The sequence below is a fragment of the Hylobates moloch genome, unplaced genomic scaffold (genome assembly GCF_009828535.3).
Source record: "Hylobates moloch isolate HMO894 unplaced genomic scaffold, HMol_V3 SCAFFOLD_7, whole genome shotgun sequence".
Lineage (NCBI taxonomy): Eukaryota > Metazoa > Chordata > Mammalia > Primates > Hylobatidae > Hylobates > Hylobates moloch.
Genome location: NW_026652282.1, coordinates 43,832,947 through 43,853,332, shown reverse-complemented (window position 1 = coordinate 43,853,332; position 20,386 = coordinate 43,832,947). Strand labels below are relative to the sequence as shown.

General features: G+C 50.8%; 3 protein-coding genes across 5 annotated transcripts in view; 2 read left to right on the top strand and 1 right to left on the bottom strand.

The window, feature by feature from the left end:
* Positions 1-1,386, top strand: part of CACNA1F (calcium voltage-gated channel subunit alpha1 F) — a 28,146-nt gene extending 26,760 nt beyond the window's left edge. For 2 of the 3 annotated variants that reach the window (XM_032756946.2, XM_032756948.2), the window contains exons 47-48: positions 636-833; positions 1,082-1,376. In XM_032756946.2, the coding sequence (XP_032612837.1) occupies positions 636-833; positions 1,082-1,312 (429 nt within the window). In that variant the 3' untranslated portion in view covers positions 1,313-1,376. Of the gene's footprint in view, positions 1-635; positions 834-1,081 lie in introns of all 3 variants that reach the window. The other variant, XM_032756947.2, reaches the window with a different exon arrangement.
* The window catches only part of CCDC22 (coiled-coil domain containing 22), a 54,491-nt gene extending 46,666 nt beyond the window's left edge, over positions 1-7,825 (bottom strand). The window contains exons 1-2 of the mRNA XM_032756949.2: positions 7,603-7,825; positions 6,053-6,230 (exon numbers count right to left, since the gene is read on the bottom strand). Of these exons, the coding sequence (XP_032612840.1) occupies positions 6,053-6,230; positions 7,603-7,652 (228 nt within the window). The 5' untranslated portion in view covers positions 7,653-7,825. The remainder of the gene's footprint in view (positions 1-6,052; positions 6,231-7,602) is intronic.
* A 2,780-nt stretch (positions 7,826-10,605) lies between these two features.
* The window catches only part of SYP (synaptophysin), an 11,392-nt gene continuing 1,611 nt past the window's right edge, over positions 10,606-20,386 (top strand). Inside the window, exons 1-6 of the mRNA XM_032756953.2 lie at positions 10,606-10,739; positions 11,856-11,921; positions 13,055-13,179; positions 16,520-16,715; positions 17,434-17,625; positions 19,143-19,473. Of these exons, the coding sequence (XP_032612844.1) occupies positions 10,704-10,739; positions 11,856-11,921; positions 13,055-13,179; positions 16,520-16,715; positions 17,434-17,625; positions 19,143-19,469 (942 nt within the window). The 5' untranslated portion in view covers positions 10,606-10,703 and the 3' untranslated portion in view covers positions 19,470-19,473. The remainder of the gene's footprint in view (positions 10,740-11,855; positions 11,922-13,054; positions 13,180-16,519; positions 16,716-17,433; positions 17,626-19,142; positions 19,474-20,386) is intronic.

Genomic DNA, 20,386 nt, shown 5'->3' with positions numbered 1-20,386 from the left:
TTCTCAAACACAGCACATATCAGGCCCTTTTTTTTTTTGAGACAGAGTTTTGCTCTGTTGCCCAGGCTGGAGTGTGGTGTTGAGATCTCGGCTCACTGTAACCTCTGCCTCCCAGGTCCAAGCGATTCTCCTGCCTCAGCCTCCCAAGTAGCTGGGATTACAGGCGCCCGCCATCATGCCTGGCTAATTTTTGTACTTTTAATAGAGATGGGGTTTCACCATGTTGGCCGGGCTGGTCTCAAATCCCTGACCTCAGGTGATCTGCCTGTCTCAGCCTCCCAAAGTGCTGGGATTACAGGCATAAGCCACCGCGCCTGGCCTCAGAGCCTTCTGAAGAACAGGACACATATGAATGAATGTACATTCATATGAATGAAAGTACAATGCTCACTGTACTTGTGAGGAAACTGAGGCCCAGAGAGGTTTACCCCAGACCATGCAGCTAGTAAGTGGCAGAGCTGACATTTAAACCCAGGCCTTCTGCGCGCTTACATAAATAAACTCAAGCCTGACTTATACCCGTTCAGTTTCACTCCAGCTGTATACTGAGGGAAAGAAGTAGGCACAGCAGTGAGTCCTAGACCCTCATACCCTACTCATCCATCCCTGCCCCTCTGATGTTTATTCTGGCTCAGGGTTCCTGGGCAACACCGCCTCAGCGGGGTCGGCTCCTGTATGCCCCACTGTTGTTGGTGGAAGAGGGTGCAGCGGGGGAGGGGTACCTCGGCAGATCCAGTGGCCCACTGCACACCTTCACCTGTCTGCACGTGCCTGGAACCCACTCGGACCCCAGCCATGGGAAGAGGGGCAGTGCCGACAGCTTGGTGGAGGCTGTGAGTCCAGAGGGCATATAGATAATACGGATGGGGGAGAAGGGGAGGAGGTGGGTACTGGAGGAGGAGGGAAAGGAGTCCCCGGGTCCTGTGTTGTGCATGTAAATATCCCTTTGCCCTACGACCTCTGCTCACCCCTGTTCCCCACTGACTTCCCTACATGCCCTCATGGGCACGTCATTTATCCACACTGAACCTTCTGTGCACACTGTGCCATCAGTCAACACTGATCCCACCTGTGCCCCCAGGTGCTCATCTCAGAGGGTCTGGGCCTCTTTGCTCGAGACCCACGTTTCGTGGCCCTGGCCAAGCAGGAGATTGCAGATGCGTGTCGCCTGACACTGGATGAGATGGACAATGCTGCCAGTGACCTGCTGGCACAGGGAACCAGCTCTCTCTATAGCGACGAGGAATCCATCCTCTCCCGCTTCGATGAGGAGGACTTGGGAGACGAGATGGCCTGCGTCCATGCCCTCTGAATTCCCACCCCTCCCCAACTGCTCAATAAACCTCCTGCCCTCCCCTCCCCAGCAGGAGACAGGCATGGACCACATCCCTGGATTTTGTTGTCTTTGTACTGGGGGTCTGGGGCTGCCCAGGGGCCCCCACCCATCCATCCCCTGTTCTAGCCCTGAGCCACTGCCCACACACGGGTATTTCCAGAAACCAGGACAGCCAGGCCTGATTATTCAGCGTCAGGGAAGGAGGGAGGAGGAGGAGGAGGAAGAGACAGCAGCCAAAAAAAGCTGGAGGCAGAGTGGAGGAGGGGGGAGGGGGAGGGCACTGGACAGAGACGGAGGAAAGGGGAGAGAGAGGGTGTGAGGGGTGCTTGGACCCAGAGAGGAGAAGAGGCAGAGATTTCACCAGGGCTCAGCCAGGTCAAACTAGGAAGGGTAGACGGATGAGAAGGAAAGGACAAGGAAACCCAGAGAAGAGTCCCGCCAGGGGAGAGGCCTGGAGGTTGGAATCAGCCTGGTATGTGATGCGTCTTAGGCAGAGGGGTCCTCTGACGGCAACAGGAATTTTAGGGTGGCTAAATTGAGATTGCTCTGTCTCCCGTCTCCCACTTTCTGCCTGAGAAAGAAAAGAAAACCTAAATCCATCAGTAGACAACATAGGTGACAGCAAAGGGCAGGGCTCCCAGCCCTGGGGAACCCACTCAGGGCCCACCTGCCTTTCCTGAGACCACCTAAGAGTAACCTACTCTTATCCCATACAGATCCCAGAGGTCCTCTCTGCTTCTTGCCCCAGCTTTACTCCTCACCCAGCCTTTGGGGTTACATTCGCTCAGTGAAAGCTTATCAGGCATTTACTATGTGCCAGGCACCGGCTCTGGGTTTCTCTTGGGGCAAACTGAGCTGGTTGAAACACGGGACAGGTCTCATCCAAAGTGGGAGTCAGCCCCACTCCAGAGGAATTGAAGGTAGCATTGGGAGTGGTGCAGGATGAGACCACCAGGCGGGGAGGAACTCTTCCCAGCTCCCAGAGCAGGGGTTTCTCATTTGTATAATTTGTGCCAATCAAGCCAGGACTGAAATTTGAGGGAAGCCAGAATTGGAGACTAGGACTGAGAAGATTGAGTTACATTAGGCCTTGAAACAAAGGCTTAAAGTGGTTGGGCTGGAGTTAGGTGGGAATAGCAAGTCATGGGCAGGGCACAGAGAGTGAAGGGAGACTGTTGAGGGATGAGGTGGGAGAAGCCTTGAATGCCAGGTCCCAAACTCTGGGATTTTTCCTATAAGCAGTGGGGAGCCATGGGAGGGATTTGAGTAGGGTAGTGACATAGTTAATATTGCATTTTAAATAGATGTTCTGACGGCTGTGCTGAAAACAGAAGGGAGGGGGAAGAGACTGGAGATGCTAAAATTGGCAGGAATGATGGTCGCCTTAGCCAGCGGAGGTGGCAGAGGAGATGGTGAGAAGTGAGTGGATTCCAGAGATGTGTAGGAGGTAAAATGAACCATTTATTGGGCCCTGTGCTAACTGCATTACAATGATTATCTCGTTGAATCAGTGCAACAACCTTATGGGTATCATTTTAAACTATCTTACCTGTCCAGGGTCAAACAAGAAGAAATATCAGAGGTGGGACTCAAATTCAAGCAGTTTGATGCCAAGATCCATGCTTTTAACCCCTCCTGTGTACTGCTTCCCCAATAAGGCAACAACTGGGAAGTATCCATTACATATAGGTGTGAATTTTCATGTTTAAAAAAACAGGTATTGAGCTGGGCATGGTGACTCATGCCTGTAATTTCAGCACTTTAGGAGGCTGAGGCGGGAGGATCACTTGAGCCCAGGAGTTCAAGACCAGCCTGGGCAACAAAGTGAGACCTCGTCTCTACAAAAAAATTAAAAAATTAGCTGGGCATGCTGTCTCATGCCTGTGGTCCCAGCTACACAGGAGGCTGAGGCAGGAGGATCACTTGAGCCCAGGAGGTCGAGGCTGCAGTGAGTCATATTCATGCCACTGGACTCCAGCCTGGGCCACACAGGGAAACCCTGTCTCAAAAAAAAGATATTCATTCAGATGGTTCAAAATTCAAAAGGTAGGCCAGATGCAGTGGCTCACACCTGTAATCCCAGCACTTTGGGAGGCCAAGTGGACAGTGCATCACTTAAGGTCAGGAGTTCACAACCAGCCTGGCCAACATGGCAAAACCCCATCTCTACTAAAAATACAAAAAAAAAAAAAATTAGCCGGACGTGGTGGTGTGTGCTTGTAATCCCAGCTACTCAGGAGGCAGAGGTAGGAGAATCGCTTGAACCCAGGAGGCGGAGGTTGCAGTGAACTGAGATTGCACCACTGCACTCCAGCCTGGGCAACAGAGCGAGACTCTGTCTCAAAAACAAAACGAAACAAAACTACTGAGATGCTGTTTTTCATCTTTCAAGGTGGTGAATATCAAACAGTTTGATAATGTTCCATACTGGCAGGTTGGCCAGAAACAAGCATTCTCATAAATCGCTTGTGGAAGTTTCATTGGTATAACCTGTGTAGAAGGCAATTGGGCAAAATCTAGAAAAATAAATTCATTTACTGTTTTGTTCAGCTTCATACTTCTAGGAATTTCTTACAGGTAGACTCATACATGTGCTAAAAGGTGTATGTATAAGATGATACACTACCAGGCTGTTTATTTTTTTATTTTATTTGAGATGGAGTCTCAAAAGGTACAAAGGAGTATAAAGTGAAAAGTTTCCCTACCCTCTGGAAGCAAATAGTATTATCAGGTATCTTTTATAGACATACAAGATGGTGTGCTGAAAAAAAAAGATGGTGTACTGATAAGTTAGCACATTGGCTAAGAGTAACAGGTGCTGGAGCCAGACTTCCTGGGTTCATATCCTGGTTCTACCAATTTACCAGCTGTGTGAACTTAGGAAAATTCCTCTCTGCCTCTTAGTTTATTCAGCTGTAAAATGAAGATAGTTGTCGTACCTGTCACATAGGGTTACAGTAAGAATTTAAGTGAGTAATAAAGGCGAAGTTCTCTAAAGAGTACTTGACAGAAAACAGCCACAATTTAAACGTTAGCTATTCTCTGTCTGATATAACCCTTCTCTTCTCTTTGTACACAATTATCACACAGTTTGACACCTTGCATTTTTTACTTAACTAAATATCTTGGCAATCATTCCATAGTTCCATGTTATTATAATGACAGCGGCATAGTATCAGAGTTTATTTAAACAGGCTACCAACAATGAGCACTTTGGGAGTGTCCATTCTTTATCCTATTATAAACAGCCCTGGCCCGGCCCAGTGGCTCACACCTGTAATCCCAGCACTTTGGGAGGCCGAGGTGGGAGGATCACATGAGGTCAGGAGTTCATGACCACCCTAGCCAATATGGCAAAACCCCATCTCTACTAAAACTACAAAAAAAAAAAAAAAAATTAGATGGGCGTGGTGGCGAATGCCTATAATCCCAGCTACTCAGGGAGGCTGAGGCAGGGAGAATTGCTTGAACCTGGGAGGTGGAGGTTGCAGTAAGCGGAGATCGTGCCACTGCACTCCAGCCTGGGCAACAGAGCGAGACTCTGTCTCAAGAAAAAAAAAAAAAAAAAAAAAAAAGAAAAAAAGAAAAGAAAAGGCTGGGCACAGTGGCTCAGTCCGGTAATCCCAGCACTTTGGGAGGCCAAGGCAGGTGGATCATGAGGTCAAGAGATTAAAACCATCCTGGCCAACATGGTGAAACCCCGTCTCTACTAAAAACACAAAAATTAGTTGGATGTGGCCGGGCACGGTGGCTCACGCTTGTAATCCCAGCACTTTGGGAGGCCGAGGCGGGTGGATCATGAGGTCAGGAGATCGAGACCACGGTGAAACCCCGTATCTACTAAAAATACAAAAAATTAGCCGGGCGTGGTGGCGGGCACCTGTAGTCCCAGCTACTCAGAGAGGCTGAGGCAGGAGAATGGCGTGAACCCGGGAGGCGGAGCTTGCAGTGAGCCGAGATCGTGCCACCGCACTCCAGCCTGGGCGACAGAGCGAGACTCCGTCTCAAAAAAAAAAAAAAAAAATTAGTTGGATGTGGTGGCACATGCCTATAGTCCCAGCTACTCGGGAGGCTGAGGCAGGAGAATCACTTGAACCCAGGAGGCAAAGGTTGCAGTGCGCCAAGATTGCACCACTGCACTCCAGCTTGGGCGACAAAGTGAGAGTCCGTCAAAAAAAAAAAAAAAAGGAATGACCATGTCATCCAGACTGGGCCAATCACAGCGATTAGTTTAGGAGTATATGACCCAGACAGAGTATTTTCTGGAACTAGGAAATGGATACTATGGGGTGGGGGTGGTATTTTGCAGCTAAATTTAAAACATAGAAGCCAGGAGCAGCCCAGGTGCAAACTGGATAAACTCATTTCCTCCTCATAACAGCCCTACATTTATCATCTCCATTTCACAAATAGGAAAACTGGGGCCCAGAAGGGTTAGGGTCACACAGTTACCAAGTGGTGGGGCTAGGATCTAAACTACTCAGGCAGTTTGACCGTACAGTCAGCAGCCTTAACCACTAATGAAAACTAAGCCACAGGAAAAGTGACAGAGGAAAGGCAAGTGTTGCAGAGGAAAGGCAAGTGTTGCAGAGGAAAGGCAAGTGTTGCAGAGGAAAGGTAAGTGTTGCAGAGGAAAGGCAAGTGTTGCAAAGGAGCTTGGTTACTTTGTAAAAGAGGAAGGAAGAGGATGTGAGCATTAGGAGGAGGGCCACTCACCATGCAGGCCTGAGCCAGGCTCATGGCCAGGCGGAACCGGGCAGACATGGCAAGAGGCAGCAGGGGGCTGAGGCCAGAGCCCACGGCAGGGTTGATCACACGCAGGCAGCGGACCACAGCCTCTACAACCAGCTCAGTGGTGAAGGCGCGCAAGGTCTGCACATCTGGAGGAACTGCCCTGAAGAAGGGGACCGGCTTGATCGCAGGAATAGTCAGGCAACAGGGATCAGGCTGAGCCCTGCAGCCTTTTGGAAACACTAGCACCAGGGTAGGGGCAGGGAGGATGCCTACAGTTCAGACAGATCCTGGATGTTGGTGACTGTGACTTCCATTTGGAAAACGAGGAACTAGGGAAGTGCTCAGGACCTAAGATCTTGGAGTAGGAGAACAGTGGGTGGAAGAGAACTCAGTTTAGAAAAATATCAAAATTTGGGAGTCTGGGAAGGTGAAAGGGTCCAGGTGGCACAATCTCTGGGTTTCTTGGTTCCCAGATAGTATGTTCTTTGCATACATATTGAGCTGCTAGAGTTTTGAGAAGACTAGAGTTAAGGAGGCTGCTGTTTTCAGAAGTTCCAAATGTCAGGGTCCCTGGGTATCAAGATCCCTGAATATCAAGACCACCTAGTTTCAAGCAATACAAAAATCAGACTCCCTAGATGTTGGCATCCTGGGTTTTTAGGGCCCCTGAACGGAGGAGTCTTCGTGCGTCAGGGTGACCAAATGCTGATGTCAGATTTTAGAATCCTGGGGTTTTTTGGCTGGGCACGGTGGCTCACACCTGTAATCCCAGCAGTTTGGGAGGCGGAGGTGGGCAGATCACTTGAGGTCAGGAGTTGGAGACCAGCCTGACCAACATGGTGAAACCCTGTCTCTGCTAAAAATACAAAAATTAGCCGGGCATGGTGGCGCACGCCTGTAATACCAGCTACTTGGGAGGCTGAGGCAGGAGAATCACTTGAACCTGGGAGGTGGAGGCTGCAGTGAGCTGAGATCACGCCACTGCACTCCAGCCTAGGCGACAGAGCGAGACTCCATCACGGAAAAGGAAAAAAAAAAAGAATCCTGGGTTTTTTTAAGCCCCAGGTGTTTGGGGAACTGGAGTTTGAAGGATCCCAAGTATCTGGTCCAGGGATTTTTTGGGAGTCCCTGAGTGCCAGGGTCCTGGGGTTTTATACTCCCTGGTTCTTAGGGCACAGGTGTCTTAGGGTCTCCAGATAACAGGGTCTCAGGGTACTGATGTTAAGATTCCCCAGATTACAGGTTCCGGTACTCGAGGTTTCAAGGTTGTAACGTCTCAAGGTGTCTGGGTCCCAGAGCTTTGGGTGTACCAAATATCATGGTCAAAGGATTTGGGAGGCCTCTGATGTCAGTGTCAGGGAGGGCGGTGTGTGTGTGTGTGTGTGTGTGTGTAAGGGGGTGAGGGTCTTAGGATCCTGGAGTTGGAGCCCTGAATGTCAGGATCCCGGGTTTTAAGGTTCCCGGGAAACGGGGTCCTGGGCTTTAGAGTCCCGGATGTGGGCTTCGGGGGTGGGCGGGGGCTCTGTCCTTACGTGCCGGCCTGGCGCAGGGAATGGATGAGGATTCGGTCCGCCTCCTCCATGGTGGAGCCGTGTCGGAGTCGGGGGCTGGGTCCAGGACTGGGTCCGAGAAAGTGGGGAGCAGCTGTAGAAACCCTGCTGCGTGCTCGCGGTCCACAGAGTGTCACGGGCCGTGTGGGGAGAGTTGGAAAGTGTAGTTCTGTGAGCGAGCACGGCGCATGCCGGATGTGAGGCCTGGGGTGAGTGTGCACGGAGGTTGAGCTTGCAATAGCTGCTGGGAGTTGTAGTTCTTCCACCTGCAGTCCAGTGGGCTCTTCCAAGAGAGAAAGGAACAACCCGTGTGGTGGGGAGTGGAGACGCCGGACAGAAAGGGGCTTCTTGACTCATTCGTTTAAGGCGGCATTCATCTTCTAGGCTATAAAAGTGTACACATTAAGGGCAGAATTTTAACACAAAGCGACTACTTCCCTGTGTCTTAGTCTCCTCGTCTGTAAAATGGGACTATTGACAGTACCTGCTTTTTAGGATTAAAACAGAATTAATTTCTATAAACCACGTTGTACTATGTGCCTGACACATAAGATAAGAAAGCACTATGTAAGTTATAGTTACTAGTGTTCATGCATTCAATAAATGCTTTAATATGATACACATTTGTACACTCCAAAGAATAATTACACAGCAAATATCTATGTAACCGGCTGGGTGCAGTGGCTTACGCCTGTAATCCCAGCACTTTGGGAGGCCGAGTCGGGTGGATCACCTGAGGTCAGGAGTTCGAGACCAGCCTGGCCAACATGGTGAAACCCCCTCTCTATTAAAACGAGAAAAATTAGCCAGGCATGGTGGCACATGCCTGTAGTCCCAGCTACTCGGGAGGCTGAGGCAGGAGAATCACTTGAACTGGGGAGGCGAAGGTGGCAGTGAGCTGAGATTGCACCATTACACTCCAGCCTGGGCAACAGAGCGAGACTCCGTCTCTAAATAAATAAATAAAGCACATGTCAAAAATGCTGTAGACAAAATCTAAATAAGTACAAAAGTAGTTAAAAATCTAAATTTTAAAGATACAGTTTCTAGTATATATAAAATATCTGATAAAAATATTTATAATACATATGACTTTAAAGACATCAAAACTCTGTTACAGCATAACAATGTTTGTAAGACTTAGGATTTCACAGGCAAATGTCTAAATGAAACCATTTAGCCACAGTTCTCAAGAGTACTAACATAACTGAAACTCTTTATTGCTATGGTTATAAACCTTAAGACAACTCCCCCAAAACAAAAGGAAAAAACTAACAAAAGAAAGGCTCATAAATATTACCTGTAAAACATACTTGGCAGAACAATGGATTGAAGTGGCTTTTATTCATATCATTACCAGTACATAACTGCCTGAGCAAACAAATATTTTCAAAAAAAAAGTAGGTAGAAATACAACTAGCTGTATGAACCTCAGGCAAGTCACTTAAACTATGACTCAATATCAATAAACAACTGATGCAATAAAACAAGAGTTAATATCCAATCTTGCTACCTACAGGGTTGTCCTAATGATGGAAACAATTAAGGAGCTACATACACACACACCGCTAACAAAAGGAAGATTTCAGAGAACTGTCTATTGAGATGATCAGAGTTTTTCCGTTTGTTTGCTTTTTGGAGACGGTGTGTCGCCCTTGTTGCCCAGGCTGGAGTGCAGTGGCGCGATCTCGGCTCACTGCAACCTCCGCCTCCCGGGCTCACGCCATTCTCCTGCCTCAGCCTCTCCGAGTAGCTGGGACCACAGGCGCCCGCCACCACGCCCGGCTAATTATTTGTATTTTTGGTAGAGACGGGGTTTCACCGTGGTCTCGATCTCCTGACCTCGTGATCCGCCCGCCTCGGCCTCCCAAAGTGCTGGGATTACAAGCGTGAGCCACCGCGCCCGGCTCACAGGCGATTTATGAGAATGCTTGTTTCTGGCCAACCTACCAATATGGAACGTTATCAAACTTTTTGATACTCACCACCCTGAAAGATGAAAAACAGTATCTCAGTAGTTTTTTTGTTTGCTTGTTTGTTTTGTTTATGAGATGAGGTCTCGCTCTGTTGCCCAGGCTGGAGTGCAGTGGTGCAATCTCGCCTCAGTGCAACCTCCGCCTCCTGGGTTCAAGCAATTCTCCTGCCTCAGCCTCCCAAGTAGCTGGGATTACAGGCGCCTGCCACCATAGCCGGCTAATTTTTGTATTTTTAATAGAGATGGGGTTTCACCATGTTGGCCAGGCTAGTCTCAAACTCCTGACTTCAAGTGATCCACTGCCCACTTGGCCTCCCAAAGTGCTGGGATTACAGGCATGAGTCACCGCGCCTGGCCGAAGTTGAGCATCTTAAGCCCCAACTGTATTTTGGATTTTGCATCATAGCCATCACTATTGACCTTGATGGGCCTAGTTTTAGTCACAGGAAGGAGGGTTATTCCAATTAAGAGAGAGCTAAGGAATAAATAGCAGGTAAAGTGGTAGAGTTAGAGTAGGCATTAATTTGACAAAGAGGAAGAAAGAAATAAGGGAGATGGCTAGATGGGGGAAGGAGAGAGTTTCACGGTGTGCTTAAAATACAGACTATGAAAAAGGAACCTGGAAGGCCCTGAACCGTGTTTAAACTGCAGGGACTCTGGGCACTGCCAGCTAGTAGCTGGCTGACCTTGTGAGAGTCACTTAAGCTCTCTGGGGAATCATTTTCCTCATCTGTAAAAACGGCCTAATAGTCCCTACGACATAGGACTTCTGTAAGCATTAAATGAGTGAACATGTTTAACAAACTCAGAAAAGGGCCTGGCAAAGTTGTCACACTGTAGGACCGAGCGGGGAGGTCTCCTCTCCCGGGCCCTCGAGCTGTGTTTTCCCAAGGAATATTCCGGTACGCTCTCACCGCTCCAGCCTCCGGGCCGGAATGGCTGCCGGTGAGACTGGGGTACAACCCGCTGTGCGCAGGCGCGTGGCGGGCAAGGAGGGGGCGCGAGGGGCGGGGCTGCAGCCGCCTGGGCTGTTCCAACGAGCGCGCGCCGCCCCCGCCGCGCCCCGCGCCGCCCTTGCTAGCCGAGCCTCCCGCCCCCTGCATTGCTGATGCTGCTGCTGGCGGACATGGACGTGGTGAATCAGGTATGCGCTCCAGCACCGTGGACAGAGCCCGCCGCCGCCCGGCTGCCTAGGCCGGGTCGCTCAGGCCAGCCGACTCTGGGAGGTGGTGGCCCGGGTCTGGCAGCGGAGACCCGGTCCCCGGCGCTGGGGCTGGGGGTCTGCGGCAGGTGAAGGGGAGGAAGGGGGAGGTGGAGAAAAGGAGTGCGCTCTTTGCCGCAGCGAGGGCCGTCCTCACTGCCGCAGCGGGGGCCCCCAGAGCCCCGTTCATTACTGGCGACCGCGAGGGGAGGAATAGGGGCCTGGGGGCTGGAGTGAGGACAAGGGACAAGGGGAGGGGAGAGTGGAAGGAAGATGGGGGTGCTGCGGATAAGCTAGGAAATAGAGCGACAGAAGGTGTGGGGGCGGGGGTGGGGGAGAGGGCTGGCACCCGCCCCTCCCAAACAGAGACTGTACCCCCATAGGCGACCACCCCTTCCCCCAGAGCATACCTAGGGGACAATCCGGCTTTACTCCTTCCAAAACCCCCAGTCTCCTCACCCCCAACACATAGCGACTGAAGCCATGTCCCAGCCCTCCCGCACCTTAATCAGTCCAGACCCTCTCCGCCATCTCTGTCGTCTTCGCCACCTCAGAAACTCACCCCCAATCAGTCCCAACCCTTCCCCATCCCCATCACCTCAGACCTCCACCACCACCGCCATCTAACACACCTTTACCCCTGCAGACCCTTCCCCCACCTGAGCCAAACGGACTCCTGCCCTGTTATGACTCACCTTCACCATCACAACCCCCCCACCCGAATGCACCCCACTCCATCCCCATTCTCCACCCGAACCCCTTCCCCATCTGACTCGCCTTTACGTTTCAAACCTGCTCCCCCTCGTTAACTAGTCCTGACCTCATCCCCATCTCCCTCACCCCCGACCTCCTCTGCCATCTGACTCACCATCTCTTCAGACCTTGCCACCAGTCCTTGGACCCTGGGGCTCACACCTTCCCTAAGGTGTCACTTTCTCCTTCTCACCCCCTCCCCGAGGTCACATGCTCCATCCCCAGGGGTCATTGACGGGCAGCCTTGCCGCTCACCTCCCTCTACCTCCAACAACCCCACCCCTTCCCCGCTGTTTCTCTCCTCAGCTGGTGGCTGGGGGTCAGTTCCGGGTGGTCAAGGAGCCCCTCGGTTTTGTGAAGGTGCTGCAATGGGTGAGTGTGGTCCAGGCTGTTGGGGGAGAGTGCAGAGAGAGAGGGAGGTCATAGGGTCCAGAAGAGCAGGGGTGGAATAGGGGCGGGTAGCCAGGGATGAGTGCGGGGGTTGTAGGGGATGGGGGAATTGGGCTCCAGGGTGAGGTTTCAGGGGTCTGAAGCCAGAAAACAGATGAGCTGTGACGTCACATAGGGCTGAGGGTACCCCTGTTGTGAAGTGGGAGATTGTGACGTCCTACCTCCTCTCCTGAAGTGAGGGAGGGGTGGGGGAGGTGGAGCCTGTAGCAGATGCTGGGTGAGAGATGCAAAGTCAGAGAAACCCAGAGACAGTGAAGGTGACAGAGAGAATGAGGGACAGGGAATGATAAAGACAGAGATGGAAATACTGAGAAAAAAAGAAATATGGAGATGAGAAGAGATACAGAGATAAGAGAGAAGAGACAAACAGAAACAAAGAAAAAGGAGACACAGAAAACAGATGCAAAGAGAAACAGACGTAGGGAGAGAGGCAGGAAAACAGGGTGGGGGAGAGAGAGACACAGAGAGAAAGAGATACTCAGAAAAAAGAGAAACCAACACACAGAGAGAAGCAAGAGGGAGACAGAGAGAGAAACATCCGGAGACCAAGTGAGAGACAGGACAGAGAGACAGAGACAAGCAGACCAAGAAACAGAAAGACACAGACATACAGGCATACACTTACACAGACAGAGAAAAAAGAGATAAAAAGAGACACCGACAGATCAGACAGGCAGAGGCAGTGAGGATCAGAGACACAGAGAGACAAAGAGACATCTGAGAAAGACAAAGACACATAGAGAAACAGAGATACCGAGAGAAACAGAGACATAGTGAGATACACAGAGAACAACAGAGACAAACAGAGAAGACGGAGGTCAGCATGGAAAGGCAGAGACAGAGAGAGACACAAAGAGAGAGAGAAACAGGAAGAGACAGCCATACCCTTGTAATCAGCTTGCCCTTGGTCCCGATGAGCCCTGATTAGGGGGTGGGGGTGGGGACTGCTCCATCTGCTGCTGCCTGTGCTGGGCCCCCGATCTGTCCAGAGGAGGGCACCTCCCTCCCACATGCACACAGGTTCACTGTGGCCATCCCCATCCCTGGTGCCCAAGGTCTTCGCCATCTTCGCCTTTGCCACATGCGGCAGCTACAGTGGGGAGCTCCAGCTGAGCGTGGATTGTGCCAACAAGACCGAGAGTGACCTCAGCATCGAGGTCGAGTTCGAGTACCCCTTCAGGTGTGCTCCCACCCTGGGATACCAACAGACCTGGGAGAGGAAGGGGCAGGGTGGAACCGGCCAATACCTCCCCCCACAAGTAGCTCCTGCCCAGCTCCCACCTCAAGAGGCCACATCCACTGGGATCACTGAGCACCTGCCTTGTACCCGGCACTGCTCTGGACTCTAGGACTATGTGGTGAGCAAGGCAGACATAGGCTGTGGCCCTCTGGCTCTGTTCCAGCGAAGGGGTAAGGGACAGGCAATAAACAAGATACAAAAGTAAGACAGGTGTATATACATAACCCAGTAGGTACTCAATTAACGTTAGCCAATATTATTATTTAATCCCCATTCGTTCATTCTATACATATTTTTGAGAACTTATTGTATATCTCATACTACTCAAAGTGCTGGAAGCATGAGAGTAACTAAAACAGACCCAACTCCCGCCAGGCACAGTGGCTCACGCCTGTAATCCCAGCACTTTGGGAGGCCGAGGTGGGCGGATCACCTGAGGTCAGGAGTTCGAGACCAGCCTGACCAACATGGAGAAACCCCGTCTCTACTAAAAATACAAAATTAGCCAGGCATGGTCGTGCATGCCTGTAACCCCGGCTACTCAGGAGGCTGAGGCAGGAGAATCACTTGAACCTGGGAGCCGAAATCGCACCATTGCACTCCAGCCTGGGCAACAAGAGCGAAACTCCATCTCAAAAGAAAAACCAGACCCAACTCCTTACCTTCATGGAGCCTACGTTATAACAAATAAATTAACAAAGAGGATAATAGCAGACTGAGAGAAACTCAAGGAGGGGATCCTCATGTAGGGTTTTATGGTAGATAATAGAATAATGAGGGACGCTGCTTAGATATAGGGAAAAATTAAACCCAATTAAACATTTCTGACATTTATTGAGCTCACACTGTGTGCCGGGCACTACACTGGGTGCTAGGTGCACAAGAATGAGCACGGCTGGCATGGGCGCTACCCTCACAACGATGTTTACCTCCTGCAGGGTGGGATGACAGAGACCCACAGACACAATCCCCGCACAGGTTTCTGAGACTCCCCCAATATTTGGCCAAATTACATAACCACTCTGGGTCTCAATTTCCTCATCTGTAAAAAGGAATACTAATAATATCTACCTCACAGGGTCGTGGTTAGCATTCAATGAGTTAATACTCATCAGGTGCTTAGCACAGTGCCTGGCACACAATAAGTGCTCCATCAGTGTTTGTTCAATAAGTAAAATAAATTTAAGGGACTCAGGAAAGAGGACAGGGATTGAGTTGGAAACTGGGGGTCTTCGAGCACTGAGGGTAAATGTAGGCTCAAGAGATCACCCAGTGGGGAGATGGAAGAGTGAAAGTAAAAGAAAACCTAGCACAGGCCCTGAGCAATGATGGAAAAGAGAGGAGATGCCGGGAAAGTGTGGCCTGAGAGGCAGAGGGGCAGCCAGGTATCCATGGGTCCGCATAGGCAAGGGAGAAAAGAGTTTGGGGAAGGAGGGGAAGCTGGCAGCATGGGACACTGCTTAGAGCTGGCCCTTTGGGGATCCACAAGACCACAACCATCCCCTGTGCCCCCTCCCCACGCCTCCCATGTCTAGAACTTTGGGTCCTAAGGCTCTAGCCCACAAGTCCCCCAGAAAAATAGTCTCGGCCCTAGGTCCCCCTGAGCAAAATCCCTGCCAAACTGCCCTAATACCCAAGGACCTCTCATTCCCTCTTAGGGACCCCCTCTCCTGACCCAGCCCACTAGAAGCAGAAACTCAAACCCAGATGCAACTCCTAGCTCCATCACTTAGGAGCTGTACAACCTTGGGCAAGTAACAACCTTGCTAAGCCTCTGTTTATTCATCTGTAAAAAGGGTCTAATAACGCCTTCTTTAGAGAATTGCTGGAGGTTGTCATTAATGAGAGAATTATGTAAACTGCTTAGTAGGTGATTAATAAGTGCAAGCCTCTTCCCTCAGGGCCTTTGCTACACAAAGGCATTGGCACCATTTACTCAGTCTCAAGATCCTGGTCTCCAATCTGAGACTGTGCTCCAGTACTTCTCCCACAGACATTTTCTCTCTACAACCCCCACCTCTCCTCCATCACACCACAAGAAAGGCCTTAGTCCCAGGACACCTCCCCTCTTCCCTCACATACATACACCCTGTTCCAAGATCCCTTTACCCTCCTTTCTTTCTGTCTTTTCCTGTTGTCTAGTCGCTGGCCTCTCCTCTGCTATGCATACATTTTTTTCTCTCAGGGACCTGAACTGGGGTGGGGGAGAAAAGTCAACATGAGGTAGGGAGAAAACAAAGTTCAGATCCCAACTCTGACATTCCCTTGCCAGCTGTGTGACTTTAGGCAAGTTAATGCACTTCCCTGAGCCTCTGTTTCCACCTCTGTACATTTCATTTGATAAACATTCCTTGAGTGTCTGCTAGGTGCCAGCACTGTTCCAGGGCCTGGAGATAAACAGCGGTGAAAACAGAGGAAAAAGCCCTGCCCTCTTGTAGTTACAGCAAAAACCAAGATAAAAAAAAATAAAATACCTGGTACATCAGATGGGTACCACTACTATCGTGAAAAGTGGAGCAAGGAAGCCAGGCTAAGAAGCGCTGGTTGAGAGAATGTTTCAATTTAATTTTAAGTAGGGAGATCAGGGAAGATCTCAATGAGAAGGTGACAGTTGAGCAAAGCTTCAAGGAGATGAGGGAGGCCGGGCGCGGTGGCTCACACCTGTAATCCCAGCACTCTGGGAGGCCAAGGTGGGCGGATCACAAGGTCAAGAGATCAAGACCATCCTGGCCAACATGGTGAAACCCCGTCTCTATTAAAAGTACAAAAATTAGCTGAGCGTAGTGGCGCACGCCTGTAATCCCAGCTACTCGGGAGGCTGAGGCAGGAGAATCGCTTGAATCCGGGAGGCAGAGGTTGCAGTGAGCTGGGATTGTGCCACTGCACTCCAGCCGGGGAAAAAGAAAAAACTCTAACTAGAGACGGGGAAAAAAAAAAAAAAGGAGATGAGGGAGTAAGACCCGAAGCTATCTAAGGGAAAAGCATTCCTGGCAAAGGGAACAGCCAGTACAAAGATCCTAGGGAGGGAGGATGCCTGGCAAGTTCTCGAAATAATCAAGAGGCCAGAGTGCTTGGGTTGGAGTGAGGGATGAATAACACCTATCTCACCAGGATGTTTTGAGCAATCAGTGAAATGTGACTGGTACATAGTAGGTGCTCGATGAATGGTTATTTCTTCCTCTTCCTGGGGCCTTGTCAGAATTGGGGGGACCCATGATTGGGCTGGAGGGTTGAGGGGGTTCTTAGGGGCTGGGCCACACCTGCCCACCTCTGTTTGCAGGCTGCACCAAGTGTACTTTGATGCACCCACCTGCCGAGGGGGCACCACCAAGGTCTTCTTAGTTGGGGACTACTCCTCGTCAGCTGAATTCTTTGTCACCGTGGCCGTGTTTGCCTTCCTCTACTCCATGGGGGCTCTGGCCACCTACATCTTCCTGCAGAACAAGTACCGAGAGAATAACAAAGGGCCCATGCTGGTGAGTCCCCACAGCCACTTGCATGTAGGGACCATGGGGACACGGAACCTCAGGGACACAGCCATGCTCACAGACCACATCAAATCCCAGACAGGCCCACATGCAAACAGCCACCATAACAGCCACACATATAGCTGCCACTGCTATTAATCCACACCAGGCATCAGGGACACAGAGTCATAGACTCACGGAGACATACAGCCCATGCAGAATCCCAGACAGGCCCACACCTGAGAACCTTCCCGCTCTCACACAACCACACAGCCTAGATCAAAGGAAGAGGCCCACAGAGGTTCACTGTGACAGTCATGCCTGTCATCATGCCACACAGACACACTGATTCCTACACTACTGTACTCACATACCCTCAGCCTAGACACAAAATGACAAAAATTCCCACATGCAGACAAAAGTGGAAAGACACATTACTTTCCACAGATTCGGAAATCATCCCACAGAGTTCCCCTCCCCCCAACACCCACAGCCACATATCACAATCACACTCCCACATCCTCTGTGTCATGTACACACACAAGCTCAAGCTGGGAGGGCCACCTTCAGGTGAAAGTGTTGTGGGCTTGAGAGCTGAAAAGGCAAGGGAGAGACAGGCCTCTTCTGGGGGACCCCCCCAAGAAAGTCTGTGATCCAAGGAGGCCCCAGGACCTAGCGTGAAGCAGTCCACTCACAGTGCTGTCTTCCTCACCCCTGCCTGCCTTAGGACTTTCTGGCCACGGCTGTGTTCGCCTTCATGTGGCTAGTTAGCTCATCAGCGTGGGCCAAGGGGCTGTCAGATGTGAAGATGGCCACAGACCCAGAGAACATTATCAAGGAGATGCCTGTCTGCCGCCAGACAGGGAACACATGCAAGGAGCTGAGAGACCCTGTGACCTCAGGACTCAACACCTCGGTGGTAAGCCCTGGGTGCTGGCTGGAGGAGGGAGAGTGGAAAACAGTACAGTCCGGCATGGGGAGTGGTGGAGTGGGAGAATAAGAGGAGAGTCAGGGGAGATCCAAGGGGTGTGCCTGAAGAACGCGTGCCAACAACAACATTGAACGATGAGCTAGCAATTGTAACCACTGTGACACCACAGGTTGTCCCCAAAGGGGGAACATGACAGGTTTGGGAGACCTGGATCCCAGACCCAGCCTAGACATGTAAAATGAGCAACTCAGCACCCTCTTGGGACCTCCGTTTCCTCACGTGCAAAATGAAGGAAAAACTTGAAATGTTTCCCCACTTGGATGCCCCCTACCAGCTGGAGTCAGACTGTCTGCGCTCAAATCCCAGCTCTACCTCTTGCAAGCTCCCTGACCTGAAACTAGTCACAGCCTCTCAGGGTTCAGTTGAGCATGTATAATCGAAGACTAATAATGGGTCCTGCTCCAAAGTTGAGTATTTAGTGAACTAAGAATACGGAGTGCTCAGAAAAGGGCCTGGCACAAGGTAAGTCATATACAAGGGTTACAGATGCTAAGATTACAACTTTTCTTTCCTGTCACTTGCTGGATGTGAGACTTCAGGTAACTTAGCCTCTAGGGCCTCAGTTTCCTCAACCATAAAATGGAGATAGTATTTCCTGCCCAAAACTGAATTTTAATTGAACTTATAACATGTAAAGCTCTTAGAAGAGGGCATGGCATATAAGGAAAGGTACACAAAGTGTTTTATGTCTTAAAATTACTTTATGTGGCCGGGCGTGGTGGCTCACGCCAGTAATCCCAGCACTATGGGAGGCCGAGGTGGGCGGATCACCTGAGGTCGGGAGTTCAAGACCAGCCTGACCAACATGGAGAAACCCCATCTCTACTAAAAATACAAAATCAGCCGGGTGTGGTGGTACATGCCTGTAATCCCAGCTACTCGGGAGGCTGAGGCAGGAGAATTGCTTGAACCCGGGAGGCGAAGGTTGTGGTGAGCCGAGATCGTGCCATTGCACTCCCACCTGGGCAACAAGAGTGAAACTCCATCTCAAAAAAAAAAAAAAAATGCAAGTTTCATATATCTTATACATGTGCACTTATACATATATTTGTATCTACATTTATGTATTTAGATGCATGTTAGTGGTATAGCTATATTTAATAAGTTTGTATCCTTACATTTTACTATGAATATATTACAAATTTACATTTTATACATGCATAAATGTGTATATAATGTGTATATGTGCAAATATGTAAATAATTGTATATGTAATACTGATAGATCGCAGCATCCCCAGGGCTTCAAATTCTTCTAACACGCCCACTCGGCCAGAGGTGATTTTTCTGCACATCGACGTTCTCGCACTGGGACTCAGAGAGTCTGAGTTTCAGAAACCCCCACCCTGCGGAGCCTACGGATTCATTCCCCGCATTCTCATTCCTGCACGCAGGGCCGCCAAGGCAATGGGCGGGGTACCACAGCCAAGCCTTGTCTCCCTGCAGGTGTTCGGCTTCCTGAACCTGGTGCTCTGGGTCGGCAACTTGTGGTTCGTGTTTAAGGAGACAGGCTGGGCCGCCCCGTTCCTGCGCGCGCCTCCCGGCGCCCCCGAGAAACAACCGGCACCCGGGGACGCCTACGGCGATGCAGGCTACGGGCAGGGCCCCGGCGGGTACGGGCCCCAGGATTCCTACGGGCCTCAGGGCGGCTACCAGCCTGACTACGGTCAACCAGCCGGCGGCGGTGGCAGTGGCTACGGGCCTCAGGGCGACTATGGGCAGCAAGGCTACGGCCCGCAGGGTGCACCCACCTCCTTCTCCAATCAGATGTAGTCTGGTGAGTGACCGGCGAGCGGTGCGGCCAAGGAGGGTACAAGAAAGGAGACGAGCGGGTCAGTGAACCAATAAGAGTCAGGGGTAGAGAGTACGTAAGGCGTTTACTGGGGCAAGTAAGGACTGAAGTTTGAAGGAGCCAATCAAGAGGCAGAAGTCCCTGCTAAGAGCTGAAAAACTAGCCAATGAATGGAGAAAAGAAGAATGGTGCTTCAAGATGGACAGAATGAAGAGCCAATGGGAGGGAGGTAGAAGGGCAACTCGGCGGAAAGGTGGGGGGAGAGAAGCAGAGCAACCAATAAAGGGAGGGAATATCGGGGGACTTGCGCAGTGGCGAATCAGCGGAGCGCAAGAGCCACAGAAGCGACGAGGAGGTGGGTCTTAGAAGTGACTGATAAGCCAATAGGTGATAAGGCCAATAGATGGTGAGGGTAAATGGGCGTGGATCTTGAAGGTCAGACGAGCTCACCAATCCGGGAGGAGGGGATAGATCTGCCGCCTCTCCCCAACGCTGGAGGGGAGGGAAGTAGTGTGGAATTTCAAAGGAGGAAGAGGGATAGGGTGGGGTCCTGGAAAGGCTTGCCGGCCTTCTTGCTGGGCCTTAAAAGAGAAGTGAGTGTCGGGCTTGGTGGCTCATGCCTGTAATCTCAGCACTTTGGGAGACCGAGGCCGGCGGATCGCTTGAGCCCAGGAGTTCGAGACCAGCCTGGGCAACATGATGAAATCCCACCTCTACAAAAAATACAAAAATTAGCCGGGCATGGTGGCATGCATCTGTGGACCCATCTACTCAGGAGGCTGAAGTGGGAGGATCACTTGAGTCCAGGACGTTGAGGCTGCCGTGAGCTATGATCCTGCCACTGCACTCCAGCCTGGGCAATAGAATGAGACCTTGTCTCAAAAAAAAAAAAAAAAAA